The sequence below is a fragment of the Corythoichthys intestinalis genome, chromosome 18, assembly GCF_030265065.1.
Source record: "Corythoichthys intestinalis isolate RoL2023-P3 chromosome 18, ASM3026506v1, whole genome shotgun sequence".
NCBI classification, from domain to species: domain Eukaryota; kingdom Metazoa; phylum Chordata; class Actinopteri; order Syngnathiformes; family Syngnathidae; genus Corythoichthys; species Corythoichthys intestinalis.
In genome coordinates, this window is record NC_080412.1 from 37,542,592 (window position 1) to 37,560,520 (window position 17,929).

The 17,929-nt window shown below is 37.3% G+C and overlaps 1 protein-coding gene across 2 annotated transcripts in view; it reads left to right on the forward strand.

Annotated features, from left to right (window-relative positions):
* Positions 1-17,929, forward strand: part of nrg2a (neuregulin 2a) — a 256,050-nt gene that overhangs the window by 219,406 nt on the left and 18,715 nt on the right. For both annotated transcript variants that reach the window (XM_057820501.1, XM_057820502.1), the window contains exon 5: positions 9,368-9,426. In XM_057820501.1, the coding sequence (XP_057676484.1) occupies positions 9,368-9,426 (59 nt within the window). The remainder of the gene's footprint in view (positions 1-9,367; positions 9,427-17,929) is intronic.

The following is a 17,929-nucleotide window of genomic DNA, read 5'->3' on the forward strand; positions in this document are numbered from 1 at the left end:
GTAAATTATAGTTGGAATGGAAAGATAAGACACAAAATGGATATCTACATTCAACATACGGTACATAAGGACTGTATTTGTTTATTATAACAATAAATCAACAAGATGGCATTAACATTATTAACATTCCGTTAAAGCGATCCATGGATAGAAAGACTTGTAGTTCTTAAAAGAAAAATGTTAGTACAAGTTATAGAAATTTTATATTAAAACCCCTCTTAATGTTTTGCGTTTTAATAAAATTTGTAAAATTTTCAATCAAAAAATAAACTAGTAGCCCGCCATTGTTGATGTCAATAATTACTTACACAATGCTCATGGGTGCTGAAGCCTATAAAATCAGTTGCACCCAAGCGCCAGCAGAGGGCGCCAAAACTCCATAAAACACAATTAACAAGTGAGCCGTACTGTACCGTTATTTAAATGTGTCTGAGCGGGGCATCTGCGTAAATTGCGTCAAATATTTTAACGTGATTCATTTAAAAAATTAATTAACGACCGTTAACGCGATAAATTTGACAGCCCTAGTAAAAACAGTCAAAATTCATGTCCTGTGCTAATTATTTCTTCAGTTACTGTACCAGTTGTTTTATTAATTGCTAGTTATGGTATTTGGTAATATTTTCTTGGATAGTGGTTTCATAATACTGTCATAATTACATTACACTGTCATAGGCATTATTGAATGCTTATAATAGATGTCGGTTAGTGTCATCCAGCAAATTATCTCACTTTTGAATGGACGTAAAAGATCTGAGCTGGACATAAATGAAGTTAGTGACATAATATGCAACAAGACACATTTTGACATCTGTCATAATAATTCAGTAATGCCCATGATAGTGTCGTGTCATGTCATAATTATGACGTTCTTATGACAGTCTTATGATGCCGCTGTCAAACAAAGTGTTACCTGTTAACCCAAAAAAATCATCAAATAAGCCCCACTGGACTATAAACCGCAGCTTTCAAAATTAGGGAAAATAGTAGTGGCTTATAGTCCGAAAAATAGGGTATATAGACTGGTAGAGTGGCATACGAACACCACGACATATCCTTTTGACAACAAAACAATATTTCATCTGATCCTCCAAATGTACCACCTATCTTAATTTGCATGTTTCTATTTTCATAATTTGGCCTACCACTTTTTGCTAAAAGACATAATAAATCACTCCATTGCATCTAAATGTGTTTTTGTTAAAACACAATGTGTTAGCGGTTACAATAAAAGTGTAGTGATAGTGTATGCAGCTGCGCTGAACATCGATTTTCACTGGATTATGTACTGTAGTTCCAATTTGGTCATTTTTATGCCAACTTCCCGTCATCTCATCAGTCAGGGTGAATAATTAAATGTTGAGCATTATGGTTCTCCCGGGAGGCGTTGTGTGAAACCAGTAAATCGCTAGCCAATGACCTTTTGTTGGACTGCTGGTCTCGCTGTGAATCAAAGTGGAATGTTGGTGCTCCTAAAAGAGCAACTGCTCATCCTAACGGGACTTTAATGAGGAAAGATGGCTCAGGCCAAAAAAGACGTGCTGAGGATGAAGTGTTTAGTTCATATACTATACTGTACAGTATTTCCCGGTTTACATGCGTGCAAAAAGAGTTAAACGCTTTTGAATTTCCTTTGGAAATGTTCTATGCTTCAATATTTTTCTCGAGATTGAATTATGAAGCTATTTAATTTATCACACAAGTCAAACTTTAAGCCCTGAACAGATGTCCAGAGAGTAATAGGCATTAGCCCACATTACATTTTGCTGCACAGAGTTCTAGTTGATGTATTGATTAGATTCAAAGCGCTGCAATAATCTTTTTTTTTTTTTTTTTTTGCCCTCTAGGCCATAAGAGACATGTTTTTAAGAGTAATTTAGATAACCTTTTGTGACCTCTGTGAAGTTGCCCCCCCATCAGACGCGCAAATTTATTGAAAAAGAATTACCGTATTTTTCGGACTATATGTCGCAGTTTTTTTTTTCATAGTTTGGCTGGGGATACGACTTATACTCTGGAGCGACTTATGTATGAAATTATTAACACATTATTATTAGATTATTAGACATTTATTATTATTAAATTTTTAATCAAGTTAATCACAGCTTAAAAATTATTTAATCGTAATTAATCGCAATTCAAACCATCTCTAAAATATGTGATATTTTTCTGTAAAATATTGTTGGAATGGAAAGATAAGACACAAGACGGACATAAACATTCAATATACTGTACATAAGTACTGTATTTGTTTATTATAACAATAAATCCACAAGATGGCATTAACATTATTAACATTCTTTCTGTTAAAGGGATCCACGGATAGAAAGACTTATAGTTCTTAAAAGATAAATTTGAGTACAAGATATAGCAATTTTAGTATAAAACCCCTCTTAATGTTTTCGTTTTTATAAAAATTTGTAAAATTTTCAATCAAAAAATAAACTAGTGTCTTTAACTATGTAAGATAGTGATTGAAATACACCACAGGGTGTCAATGGCGAGTTTGAAATTAATTACAGATCTAGCCAAGGCAAAGTCTGAGTAAGTTTTATGTGTATTTTGCATAGCTATTTTGATTGGCAATTCCAGATCTATTTGCATTAAGCGCTTTTCTTTTTGTGAACATTATTTTCTTGAGAGATAGGAATATTACTTTTATTTTTGTTGTATTTTTGTTTGACTTAACTGTTCCGCCCAAATGCGTGATGGAAAGTTGGGCAACCATGTCTGTCAGTGGTGGCTGCAAATGGTATACAGTATGTTCCGCGTTGTGTTCAATTAAGCGTGTCAAGAAAAAGATCGTCTCCTGTGAGAGATAGGAATATTATTTTTGTTGTGCTTTCACTAAATGATACTGTAGCGACTTAACTGTTCTGCCCAAATGCATGATGGGAAGTTGGGCAACCATGACTGTCAGTGGTGGCTGCAAATGGTATACATACAGTATGTTCTGCGATGTGTTCGATTAAGCGTGTAAAGAAAAAGATCGTCTCCTGTGAGAGATAGGAATATTATTTTTGTTGTGCTTTCACTAAATGATACTGTAGCGACTTATTTGTTCTGTCCAAATGAATGATGGGAAGTTGGGCAACAATGACTGTCAGAGGTGGCTGCAAATGGTGTACAGTATGATCTGCGTATTGTGTTCAATTAAGCGTGTTAAGAAAAAGATCTTCTCCTGTCATTCTTCCCCACGTCGTTTGCCACAATACTTTTATTTGTTGTGAAAGAGTTGCCAAAGCTTAAGCCAATAAACAACTCTCTCAATAACAGAGGGGTGTCCGAACAACTAGCGCAAACGTAGCACAAACGAATGGCACCTCTTCCCGTCCATTTTGCAGTTAATGGAGGTCTGCGAGTCACGTCATCAATCAAAATTAATATCTCAAACCCCCATTTACTGCAAAATGGACCCTGGGCAGTGCCATTTGTTTGTGCTATGTTTGCGCTAGTTGTTCGGACATCCCTCTGTTATTGAGAGCGTTAGTACCATAGGCGGAGTTTGACTTTTGGGGCAAGGGGGGCACAACATGTTGATGACCCCGAAACATTGTCAGCAATAAGATTAACTTACAAGAATATTTATGATAATAGGTTGCCAATGAGCGTTTTTTGTTTCCCATCATTCTTGAGGGGAATTTTATATCAGGCTGCTGAGGCAATACTTTTCGCCAAGTTCGTCATCCATTGAATATGGTACGCCCGCCGGTGTCATGCCAATGTAGTTACCACTGTCAAAAATTGTATCCCCTGAGCGGAGCCATATGGAGGTAGATTTGTGTCTTCATTATTCAATCAAAAAGTTGTTTCAATCAAGATATATATTGTCAACCAAAAAAAAAAAAAATCGCTTCAATAAAAAAAAAATTTAAAAACTAAAAAAGTGTTTGAATGTAAAAATAAATTTGAAACTCAAAAAACTCCCCCAAAAATGCATGTGAAAGATATTTTTCTTTGATTTTTTTTTTTTTTTTTTTTTTTTTTTTTGGATTGAAGGCGTTTTTTTTTTTTCGATTGAAGCAACTTTTTTGATTGAAGTAATGTTGATTTGTGTTTGAGCCACATTTGTCTTTATTATTCAATCAAAAAATAAGTTGCTGAAAATATATATATATTTAAATACAAAAATTTCAATCATAGAAAAAGTTTTTCATAGCGAAAAAATATTTGAGATACAAAAAATTTGCATTTGAACACTTAATTTTTCATTGAAAAAGTTTTCTTTCTTCTTGTGTTTGGGCCATATTAAGGGTAGGACATTTGTATCTCAATCATTCAATACCTCAAAAAGTTATATTTATTATTTTAAATATTTTCAATCAAAGAAAAAAATCATTTGAAAAATAAAATTGCCCTCCCCTAATATTTATAATTTTTTTTAATGAAAATTATATGCAAAGCAAATGTTTGAAAAATAATTTTGACCTAACATAAGAATATATTTTTTTGTTCATTTCATTCATTTTTGTTGCTGTTTTATTGCTTTACAATTTTTATATATATAGGAAAGTCAATTACATGCAATGACACTTTTCGGCCACCAGGGGGTCTGCCCCCCCTTAAAATCCGCTTATGGTTAGTACGCTCCGGCAGCTGCGAGTGACATCATCACTCGAAATGAATATCTCAATATCTATAAAACAATAGCAGCACAAACGCAAATTTTTGCAGCACAAACAAATGACATAATTTTTCTGCAAATTTGCATCTGATGGCGGCCAACTTCACGGAGGTCCTTTTGTGTCATAATTTCGTTGAAATTTGTGGTCTTTTAATTCTTGATTTTTGTGCTTTTTTCAGATTTGGATGTACAGTATATACTTTTTATTCCATGCATATTTTTTACACACAAACTGATTACCTAGAGAAAGTATAACAAAACTTGAAAAAAAAAATGAATGTCCCATGTTATCTAGTTTGAGTGACATTTTGCTATTTGTTGTCAAGGTAAACGGATCTAATATGCATCTTGGCAGCAAAAATGGAAAATCCCGCCTTGGAATCTCTGTCAAATTGCATCACATCAGGCTTAATATGTTGTGCTTATGTACTGTAGCTAAAAGGAGTTCAAGTTTCATCCAGATACAGATTTCCTTCTGGATCCAAGGGAACCAAATGTTAATACCACATTTGTTCACTTATTGACTTCACAGATGACAAATGTTTAAACTTTGGCAGGGGTCTGTTTAATGTCGTTTTGGGGGGGAGCTTCATTCTGTGGCCTCACAATTTCACATGGACGTGAGCTTCACTTTTGTAATTGTGTAATGTGACAAAGTTTTGTTTAGCAGAGATTCCAAGCAGTGCCTTTTCATGTGTAATTTATTGAAATTACAGTGATTGATCAAAACAATTGGAGGAAAGTTGACTTGACTTAGTGTTGCTATTTTAAGAATGTAATAATTCAAAAATGACTTCTATTTAGAGTTGTCCGATAATTACTTTTTAACCGATATCCCGATATTGTCCAACTCCAATAATCCGATACCGATATACAGTGTATCACAAAAGTGAGTACACCCCTCGTATTTCTGCAGATATTTAAGTATATCTTTAATGGGACAACACTGACAAAATGATACTTTGACACAATGAAAAGTAGTCTGTGTGCACTTTATATAATAGAGTTAATTTACTTTCCCCTCAAAATAACTCATAATATAGCCAATAATATCCAAACCCTTGGCAAAAAAAGCGAGCACACCCCTTTGAAAAAACGTACATCCCTAAATGTCCAAATTGAGTCCTGCTTGTCATTTTCCCTCCAAAATGTCATCTGAGTCGTTACAGGACTGAGGACATGTCAAAAAAGCACATGGATTACTGGAACCATGTCCTATGGTCTGATGAGACGGGTGGGCTTTCTTGTGAACCGTCTTCAAATATAATATATATAATATTTCTGTCTAACATCTATGTACAGTGGGGCAAGTAAGTATTTAGTCAACCACTAATTGTGCAAGTTCTCCCACTTGAAAATATTAGAGAGGCCTGTAATTGTCAGCATGGGTAAACCTCAACCATGAGAGACAGAATGTGGAAAAAAAAAACAACTGAAAATCACATTGTTTGATTTTTAAAGAATTTATTTGCAAATCATAGTGGAAAATAAGTATTTGGTCTATACAAAAAGTTAATCTCAATACTTTGTTATGTACCCTTTGTTGGCAATAACGGAGGCCAAACGTTTTCTCTAACTCTTCACAAGCTTTTCACACACTGTTACTGGTATTTTGGCCCATTCCTCCATGCAGATCTCCTCTAGAGCAGTGATGTTTTGGGGCTGTCGTTGGGCAACGCGGACTTTCAACTCCCTCCTCACCCCGTGGCATCAAAATGATAACAAGAACGGGGAGCAAAAATCCCAGAACCACACGGGGGGACCTAGTGAATGACCTACAGAGAGCTGGGACCCGTCTGCGGTTCACTAGAGAGCATTTGGAATATCCAGAAGAGGACTGGGAGAATGTGTTATGGTCAGATGAAACCAAAATAGAACTTTTTGGTAGAAACACAGGTTCTCTTGTTTGGAGGAGAAAGAATACTGAATTGCACCATACCCACTGTGAAGCATGGGGGTGGAAACATCATGCTTTGGGGCTGTTTTTCTCCAAAGGGACCAGGACGACTGATCTGTGTAAATCTGTGTAGATCTGTGGAAAGAATGAATGGGGCCATGTATCGAGAGATTTTGAGTGAAAATCTCCTTCCGTCAGCAAGAGCATTGAAGATGAGACGTGGCTGGGTCTTTCAGCATGACAATGATCCCAAACACACAGTCAGGGCAAAAAAAGGAGTGGCTTTGTATGAAGCATTTCAAGGTCCTGGAGTGGCCTAGCCAGTCTCCAGGTCTCAACACAATAGAAAATCTGCTGAGGGAGTTGAAAGTCCGTGTTGCCCAACGACAGCCCAAAACATCACTGCTCTAGAGGAGATCTGCATGGAGGAATGGGCCAAAATACCAGCAACAGTGTGTGAAAAGCTTGTGAAGAGTTAGAGAAAACGTTTGGCCTCCATTATTGCCAACAAAGGGTACATAACAAAGTATTGAGATGAACTTTTGGTGTTGACCAAATATTTATTTTCCATCATGATTTGCAAATAAATTCTTTACAAATCAAACAATATGATTTTCTGTTTTTTTTTTCACATTCTCTCTCTCTTGGTTGAGGTTTAACCATGTTGACAATTACAGGCCTCGCTAATATTTTCAAGTGGGAGAACTTGCACAATTAGTGGTTGACTCAATACTTGTTTGCCCCACTGTAAATACCCAATGTTAAGATATGGACACCTGCAGCTTATAGGCAGGTATGGCATATATGTGGATTTATTTATATAATTCTGTGAAATTTGGCTGGTGTGGCTTACAATCAGGTGTGCTTTACAGTCCAGAAATTACGGTGCATGTCTTTTTTTTAATTAATTTCAAAGTTGTTTGGTGGTATTTAAAGAGTTTATTCCAACTTACGCTGAAATCCAGGTTACATCGCCAGCACAGGAACGCAACTCGTTCGTAAACCGGCGATTTCGTGTATTAAATATTGAAAATAATTCAATTTTGAGAACGCTACCTTTGAAATTCCCTGGCCCGTCGCCATTATCACTGTCTTCTATTTGCCAGTGCGTGCAGTAAACTAGGCCATGAACCGCCCACCTAGCCAATCATCATCATGTTTGCAACGGTGTCACCGCCCACTTCCCTCCTTCCCCCTCCCTCTCTGCTCGTGCGTCATGCTACCAAATTGTAGTAACACGCCCCTTCACATCCTCAGTATTTGTAACGGTGTTGCAACGATAAGAAAAGTAATTAATTAGATTACTAACTACTGGAAATAATGACGCCGTTATACTCTTATGCCGTAACACTGGTGACCAACCCTTGTACAAAGGCAGACTTTGTACATTGACCTTGAAGGCAACATACTAATACCGTAAAAGCCCGAATGTAAGACGGTCCTGATTATAAGACGACACCACTCTTTTTCAAGACTCAAGTTTGAAAAAAGACTTTTTGAACACCAAATTAATTTTTATACAGAAGATAATTACATTTTAACAATATATTTGAGAGAAAAAGCATGTTATTTTGCCTCATTCAAAACTTAATATCTGAACGTTAAATGCAATCACAAAAAAATACTTTTTGGACACCAAATTAATTTTTATACAGAAAATAATTACAGTACATCCGAAACAAATGTTTATAACAATATATTTGAGAGAAAAAGCATGTGATTTTGCCTCATTCAAATCTTAATATCTGAACATGTAAATATGTAAACTAAAGTGCAATCACATTTGTAAATGAATGGCTTCTGGTTTTTGAAATGTAAATAAACCAATCTATTGTGATAAAACAACAAAATTGCAATAACTGCATTAACCCTCAAAGTGAAGTCTAACTGTAACTGTAGTCTTGAAACAAATCTGAATAAGAAAAAACATTGCAATAAAATAATGCAAACTGGTTAAGCTTGAGAGTAGCTGAGGTCTATCGTGACAGAACATGGCTTCAATGATATCTGGCGCCATCTAGCGTCGTAAATGGGTATAATGTCTAGACCGCGAATATAAGACGACCCCCACTTTTTCAGTCTTATTTCAATGCAAAAAACACCGTCTTATATTCGGGCCAATACGGTACATATTGGCCCAAAACTGATCATAAAAAACCGATGTCGATATTATCCGATATTTTAAAATGCTTTTATTGGCTGAAGTTATCGACTACCCAATAATATCGGACAGCTCCTATTAGAATTTAAGAGTAATTTGTGTCATGTTTTATGAGAAATTGAAAGTACATTCAGTGTTCCCTTGTTTTGAGGTTGTAATTTTTGTACAATATTAATTCATATTTCAACTTGAATCTGTCCAAGTTCACCTCAATGTTTTTTTTTTTTTCCTTTCCGTAACACTTGTGTGCTCCTTCCCAGATGTCCCATCGGATACTATGGCAAGCGATGCTCAAACGCTGAACCTCTGCGGTTGCACATGCCCAATCCTTTCAAAAGTATGTTCACTTGATATGAGCAGCTGAGAACAAAGACACAGTTGTCACAGGATTACCTCTGCGGACTCTCGCCGAAACACCCACGCTCTACCCTGTGCACCCACCCGCCAAAACTGCGGTCCTCTTCTTCTGTCTCTTTCCCACTTCTCAGGTCGACGGGCGCCTGGCCTTGCACAGTGGTGTCACCCATGGGAACGCTCGGGCTCTGCTGTCCATTAGTCGAGCTGTTGTTCTAATTCATTCTCTCCCACCCTTTCCTCCCTCTCTCCCCCCTCCACACCCTGATTCTTGCGCAATCTCCCGCTATCCACCACCCTCCTCTTCCTCCCTTCTTTTTGTGGCTTTCAGGTGTCCAAATGACTTTACTGGTGATCGGTGTCAAACCTACGTTATGGCACGTTTCTACCGTATGTCAACTTCCTCTTCTGTCAGACTCCCTCTCGAGTCACATGTGCATGTGTAGACTAGACCTTAGTCTCCTGAAACTGCGCCCAATAGTTGTGTGTCCTTATGTCCAGACCCATAGATAAGCAGGCCATTGTGCTGTTTATTGTGTGTTCTGCATGTCCTGTCTTGTCCTGTTTATAAGTGCATTTTAAGATAACTCAATAGTTGTTGGCGACGTGTCTGCTTTTGTGAAAAGTCAGCTGAATGCACTAATTAAAACACGCATTTAGTACAGGTACTAATCATTCTTTCTCGTGTTAAAGGGATCCTCTGTTTTTAAGACAAGTAATTCTTAAAAGATAAATGTTAGTATGAGTTATAATAATTTGATATTAAAACCCCTCTTAATGTTTTTGTTTTAATAAAGTTTGTAAAATTATTTTAAGTGATAGGTCGCCATTCTTGTTACGTCGCAGTGCGTGACGTCACTGGTCCCGTTGCCGGAATTCCAGCGTGTCGCTCGTTAGCTTTCCCAACATGCCGTCAGTTCTACCCTTCCTATTTGAACCAGATCTGAAAAGTGAAGAGCAGGACAGCACTGTCGGTCGTTCACAAGACGAGCTTCAGGGAAAAATGCGTGCAGCAAATACCTGATAAGACAAAAGTTGGGCAAAACTGGTGATGCGAGAGAGTCCTGTTGGGAAGTCCGGTTGGGAGCGAGAGTGTATGTTGTCCGGTTTTATTAGCAGATATTCAAGGTAAGCATATTATCCCAATATAATTATGTAGATTGTTAGCATCCAGAGCTGTCGTGCGCTTACAGTACAGGCCAAAGAGAACACCTTGTGTAATCCATGTCTTGTACATTGCGACGCGTGGTAGCTAGGATACGTGTATAAAAGTACCAAAAAAGGGGAGAAGCTTCCACTTATGCACATTTATTCACAAAAAAATAATATTTCCACCTTGACCACTCTTCACTCGGGAGCTCAGCAGTACGCAAACACGCGTTCCCTGACGAACTCCCAACATTGTTGTAAGGTCCACGTCAGAGTCACTGTCGTCACTGTAGCATGCCATAGTGCTTTAATTGTTTAGTACGATTTGGGGAAAACTCCCACGAAGAATAGTCAACAAAAAAGATAGCAATAGTAATCCAAATCCGCGTTTTTTACTCACTCGAAGATCCAGGAATTAGACCGATACCACGACAATGTCGCAGCTGCGATTAGGCCGTCGATTCCAAGAAATAGACTGATCCGAAAAGCCGCTGTGGGACCGACGAATAAAAACAAAATGGACATATCCGAAACCAATATTGCAGACGCGGTGGGACCGTCGGATCCAGAAAATAGACGGATCCCTTACTTGACTGAGGATCCAGGAAAAATGTTCGGGCGCTAGTTGTAACGCGTGGTGGGTAGGATACGTGCATACAGGGACCGAAAAGGGAGAGAAGCTTCCACTTATGCACATTTATTCACTAAAAATAATAATTCCACCTTGACCATTCTCGTCACTCCCCTTGTTTCCATTTGAATGGAAATTGCATCCAAAAGCAGCACATCGTGGCATTTTACTTTGCGAGTTTAGGCAGCAATAAGCAATTGTTGAACACGAAAGATACCAATGACGTCATCACTGCGAGCCCGCAAACCATGGCACCAACTAACGGTCAAAATATGGACTAAATATTATAAAATATTGCCATTGATTTAACATTTTATGTGTTTCTAACAACATATTTTAGTACAAGAGAACAATTGTGGTTTATTAGAGCCTACATGTATTTAAGTTAGAGGATCACTTTAAGTAGTGCGCATGTGCCTGTTAAGCTGTTTTCTCAGTTTTCCACCAAGCACTACAGTTCACTTTATTTCAATTTATTTAGGTATTTCTGTGACATTGGAATGGCACGATTGCTCAAACCAGACCTGTTGCAATGTGTTGATTTTCTGGTTAAAAAATGATGACTTCCTTGCAAGAACAGAAATGCATTTGGAAGAACACAAAGCACTCCAGAGAAAGGCTTAAAGCTATTATTTATGGGTAATGGTAACCACATTGCTCGTGGCTGACCGTATCTCCTTCCTTTCCCTTTACAATGTCATATATCACAGAGAGGACTCACAAAGTGATTTACGTACATCTTTTTAAATACAGTCAAAACACAGCTATCACTGACAAACTTCATTTAGTCTTCTTTCTAAATCGGACTGTACAGCGTGGTTGGGAATGTGTTTTTTTGTTTGTTTGTTTGTTTCTTTAGTTTGTAATTTTAGGAATTGAAAGTCACAATATGATTATAGTATTTACTACTCAGCATTTCAAACACCAAAATCAATAATAAAATTACAGAAGGGCAGGGGCGCTGGAAGTCACTTACAGCAGGGGGTGTTTAGAATCTTTATAGTTTTTCCCATTCAAAAAGAGCCGTTTCGGTCCAAATTTGTCATGCCTGTGCGTTTTCTCCATACAAGGCACAGTACACACGAATGCTGGATAGTTTACGTACTACTACTAGGCTACTACAAAGACAGTGTTCTATTTCATCTACAGTATGTGTTAACTAGGGTTGATCCGATCATGTTTTTTTCCTCCCGATCCGATCCCGATCGTTTTAGTTTGAGTATCTGCTAGAGATGCCGATCGATCGGATCCGATCACGTCATTTTCAAAGTATCGGAATCGGCAAAAAAATATCAGCCATGCCTTTTTTTAATATACAGTATAAATATTTTTTAATTAAATCGTTTTCTAGTTGTATTTAACGTTACACTCATCCAGAGTCTTTAGTTTAGGCTTAAGGTAGGGTTATCAAATTTATCCTGATAACGGCAGTAATTAATTTTTTTTTTAAATGTATCACGTTAAAATCTTTAACGCAATTAATGCATGCGCTGCACGACCCACCCACGCATTGTCGCGTTCAATCTGTAATGGCGCTGTTTTACCTATATAGAGAGATAAAAGGCAGTGTAAAATGAGTAGAGTGAATTTTGGCAGCCTTTGGAGCCTTTTTAAATTAGCTAAAGCCTTACAATCCCTCTCCCTACGAATACAAATATCATGAGAAGCAATGTGGGGAAGCAAGGTAGCAAATGATCTTTTTCTTAACACCTTATATTATTTACCAACGCAGAGAAGATCTATCAATTGGTAGCACCATGCACAGTCATGATTCCACTTCCCATCATGCATTTGGGCATGGCTGCAATATCATTTACTGAAAGCTCAACAAATACACTAGATGGCAATATTTAGTCACAATATACAAAGTCACAAGTCTTTCTATCCATGGATCCCTCTCATAGAAAGAATGTTAATAATGTAAATGCCATCTTGAGGATGTATTGTCATAATAAACAAATACAGTACTTATGTACTTTATGTTAAATGTATATATTCGTCCGAGTTTTATTCATATTTTTCTTAATGCGTTGCCAAAATGTATATGATCGGCAAAAATTATCGGGAATGATTGGAATTGAATCGGGAGCAAAAAAAAAAAGCAGTCGGATCGGGAAATATCGGGATCGGCAGATACTCAAACTAAAACGATCAGGATCGGATCGGGAGCAAAAAAACATGATCGGAACAACCCTAGTATCTGCCGATCCCGATATTTCCCGATCCGATTGCTTTTTTTTTTGCTCCCAATTCAGTTCCAATCATTCCCGATAATTTTTCCCGATCATATACATTTTGGCAATGCATTAAGAAAAAAATGAATAAAACTAAGACGAATATACAGTATACATTCAACATACAGTACATAAGTACTGTATTTGTTTATTATGACAATAAATCCTCAAGATGGCATTTACATTATTAACATTCTTTCTGTGAGGGGGAGCCAAGGATAGAAAGACTTGTAATTCTTAAAGGATAAATGTGACCTTGTATATTGTGACTAAATATTGCCATCTAGTGTATTTGTTGAGCTTTCAGTAAATTATACTGTAGGCATGCCCAAATGCATGATGGGAAGTGCAACCCTGACTGTGCGTAGTGCTTCCAATTGATATATCTTCTCTGCGTTGGGAACTAAGATAGGGTGTTAAGAAAAAGATCAGTTACCACCTTCCTTCCCCACATTCCTTCCCATGATATTTCTAATCGTAGGGAGAGGGATTGTAAGGCGTTAGCCATTTAAAACAAGGCTCCAAAGGCTGCCAAATTTCACTTGACTCATTTTACGCTGCCTTTTAGCTCTCTATAAAGGTAAAACGGCGCCATTACAGATTGAGCGCGACAATGCGTGAGTGGGTCGTGCAGCACATGCATTAATTGCGTTAAATATTTTAACGTGATACATTTTTGTAAAAATTAATTACCGCTGTTACCGGGATAAATTTGATAACCCTACCTTAAGCCTAAACTAAAGACTCTGGATGAGTGTAACATATTATGTCTGTAACGTTAAATACAATTAGAAAACGATTTAAAAAATATATATATATTTTAAAAAATCATGGCCAATATTTTTTTGCTGATTCCGATACTTTGAAAATGACGTGATCGGACCCGATCGATTGGGATGATCGGGACATCTCTACTAATAATTATTAAAGACTAAGACGAAATTGAAAAGGGCTGCCAAAAACAGCACTGCTACAATATACAGTATATTCGTTTATAGGTCGCTTTTTTTTTTTTTTTTACCCAAATTTTCGCCCAAAAATGCGGGTGCAACCTATACTCCCGATATGCTGTCCTCGCTCTGACCATTGCGCAATTTAGATCGCCGGCAAACTCAAAAAGCATACAATTTAGAATTAGCTACATATGCTAAATATACAGACAAGGTATGCTCAAAATAATCTACAAATTCTCATTTAACAATTATTTTTTTCAAATATTTTTTTTTTTTTTTTTGCTTTTAACCAAGAATTGGGACGAGGATTTAAGCATTTATTTACAAGAATTTTCAACATAAAAAGCTCTTTGTCTGCGTTTCCACTCGGTCAGCTTTGACGGAGATAAGCCCCCTATTAATCGGCCCTGCTCCCCATGTTCCGTTAATTTATTATAAAGTCTATGGTTTAGCAAGTGTACATACCGAAAGCACGTGAGCTCTTGTGGTGACGAAGATTTGTTTGTGAATGACGCCATGATAAAAGTATTTTCGTCTTAATTACTCTTGAAAATTTGATTATAAACATATTAATCGTAATAAAACTTCAACACCGCTAAATGGTCACGTAAAAATTAATGAAAACATTTTCATAGATTAAAAAAAAAAAACGCCGGACGCCCCGGACAGGATGTGAAAAGTGGACAGGCAAAAGAGGACGTTTAGTCACCCTATGTAAAACATTTAGTTGTCTAGAAGTAAGACAAATAGCATCTTATTTGTCCTCCATATTTTGTTTTATTAAATCTTTTTATTATTATTATTAGGTCATAGTAGCTGATCAGTCTGATTTTGTTAAGGTAGCATATTCCTGAATTCTGGATATCGCTAGTCAACATGCTCCTCTTATGTGATTTCATACCCGCGTGGCTGAAAACTGGCCATTTCTTCGGCTCGTAGTTGTTCTCTACTGTTTATCCTATAGTAAAAGTAGTGCAGCCTACTTAGCGTGCTGGTTTTTGGCAGAACAAAACGTGGTGTGTGGGAGAATGCAGCTCTCTCTGCCTTCAATTTAAGTTTGCTGCAGCTGTGCGGTGGAATCAAGGACAGAATATATCTCTGGTTCTCATCCAGCTCCAAATTCCAGGCTTTAGCAACTTTTTGGGAGCTTGAATTTATGGCAATTCCATAAAATAATTATAATTTAGTTTTGGTTTGCTAAGATTCCACTTTTAAAAGAGCATTAAATGTGAATACAAAATAAAATTCCTGAGTGTTTCTTCAAACTATACAGAATTGCACTTTTATTTCACAAGAGCAATAAATGCATTTAAAAGTAAATTAAAATATCTGAGCTTGGTCTCAAATGATAGAACAAATAATAATAATAAATGAGGATGTGATGCTGCATTTGAGGAAGGTGGGACATCGGACGTATACCACTCGGATGGTACCAGTTGAGACAAGTTGTTTTTTTATTTTGGCTATCAAAAGACATTTTCACCTCCAGCAAACCTGCCTAATTTGCTGTATTTCTATAAATAAAGGAATATCTTATTTATCATTTTGTTCAAATTATTGAATAACTTCATGCTAAGAGAGCAGCATATCCTCACGCAAAGTCAGTAAAAATCATATTGTGTTATGTGAAGTTCTGTTAAATAACTAAATAGATACAGGTAAATATATTTATATAATTTGCTATATTTCTAGAAATAAAGGAATATATTTTGAACAAGTCATCGAATAACCAGCAGCATATCGTCATGCAAAGTCAGTGAAACACAGATACAAATATATTTTTACAATCGTGTAATTTATGTTTTACCATTGATGGTCTGCTTTTTGACAGGCAGTGCCATTTTTTCGAGTGACATCAGATTGAAGCGAACCGTTAAGTCGGGGTACTTTTTTCCACACGACTACACGACTAGGACCTCCCAGTTCGAGAGGCTTTCCAATGATATTTTTCTGGTCGGAGGTTGGAAAACTCTGACTTCCCACCTTCCTCGATTGCAGCATACGTACAACAAAAGTACAATTGGCTAAATTGCATAGCAAATGTCTACTAGCTTAAATGCTCTAAAATGCTAACATTCGCTTGCAAAACTCTTAACAAATAGTTCAAACACATATTCCCACAAAAAAACTGCTAAATATACTTCTAAACTAAATAACGAATGCATAAACAGAGAGTCACGTGAAAAATTTAGGACATCCCATTAAATATTCAGTTCTTTATTAAGAATTGTTCACATATGAATGTCTGAGCTTGTTTTTCTTCATCTCTTGGAAAGAAAGTGATTTAATTGCAGGTGAACAACAAAAATTATCATTGTTTTACTCATTAAACCAAATTTATCAAGGAAAAAAAAAAAGCATATTCTGAGGAAAATGTTAGGACACCCTACCACCTAATAGCTAGTCTTACCCCCTTTGGCTGAAATAACTTCAGTGAGACACTTTTTGTAGCCATCTACCAGTCTTTGACATTGGTCTGAAGAAAGTTTGCACCACTCCTCAACACAGAATACTTTCAACAGTGACTGACTGTTGAAGTGAGAGAAAACACCATGGTGAGCTCAAAGGAGCTGTCTGAAGCCTTCAGAAAGAAGATTGTAGATAGTTAGCCATTCCACTGTCCAGAAAATCGTCTACAAGTGGAGGACATTCAATACAACTGCCAACATGCCCAGGTCTGGCTGTCCAGGAAATTTCACCTCTAAAACAGACCACAAGATGCTAAAAGAAGTCTCCAAAAACCCTAAAATGTCATCACGGGACCTACAGCAGGCTCTTGCTACTGTTGATGTGAAAGTGCATTCCTCTACAGTCAGAAAGAGACTTCACAAGTTTAACCCTAATTGGAGGTGTGCTAAGAGGAAACCTTTTATCTCCAAGAAGAACATGAAGGCCAGTCTGAACGTTGCCAGAGTGAACGTAGTAAAAGACCAGGACTTCATTCATTCATTCATTTTCCATGCCGCTTTTCCTCACGAGGGTCGCGGAGGTGCTGGAATAATATTCTTTAGACAGATGAATCTAAAATTGAATTATTTGGACACCACAACAGAGGACATTTTTGGCGTAAACCCAATACAGCATTCCAGGAAAAGAACCTCATACCAACTCTGAAGCAAAGACGTGAAAGTGTCATGGTTTGGGGATGCTTTGCTTCAGCAGGACCTGGCCAGCTCTCCATCATAGAATCCACCATGAATTCTATCGTGTATCAGAGGGTGCTTAAGGAACATGTGAGATCATCTGTGGAAAAAAAAAAAAGCAAAAACGCTGAAGCATAACTAGACCCTGCAACATTACAATGACCAAACACATACCAGTAAATCCACCAAAGACTGGCTGAAAAGGAAGAAATGCAGAGTCCTGAAATGGCCGAATTAAAGCCCAGATCTTAATCCCATTGAGATGCTGTGGGGAGACTTCAAACGGGCTGTACATGCAAGGAACCCTTCAAACATCTCACAGATGAAAGTATTCTGCGTTGAGGAGTGGGGCTTTGCTGCAGCGGGACCTAGCTAGCTCACCATCATAGAATCCACCATGAATTTTATCGTGTATCAGAGGTAACTTGAGGAACATGTGAGATCATCTGTGAAAAAAAATAAAGCTGAAGCATAACTAGACCCTGCAACATGACAATGACCGAAAACATACCAGTAAATCCACCAAGGACTGGCTGAAAAGGAAGAAATGGAGAGTCCTGGAATGGCTGAGTTAAAGCCCAGATCTTAATCCCATTGAGATGCTGTGGGGAGACTTGAAACGGGCTGTACATGCAAGAAACCCCTCAGACATCTCACAGCTGAAAGTATTCTGCGTTGAGGAGTGGGGCAAAATTTCTTCAGACCGATTTCAAAGATTGGTAGATGTCTGCAAAAAGTGTCTCACTGAACTTAAGGGGGTAAAAGGAGGTAACACTAGCTATT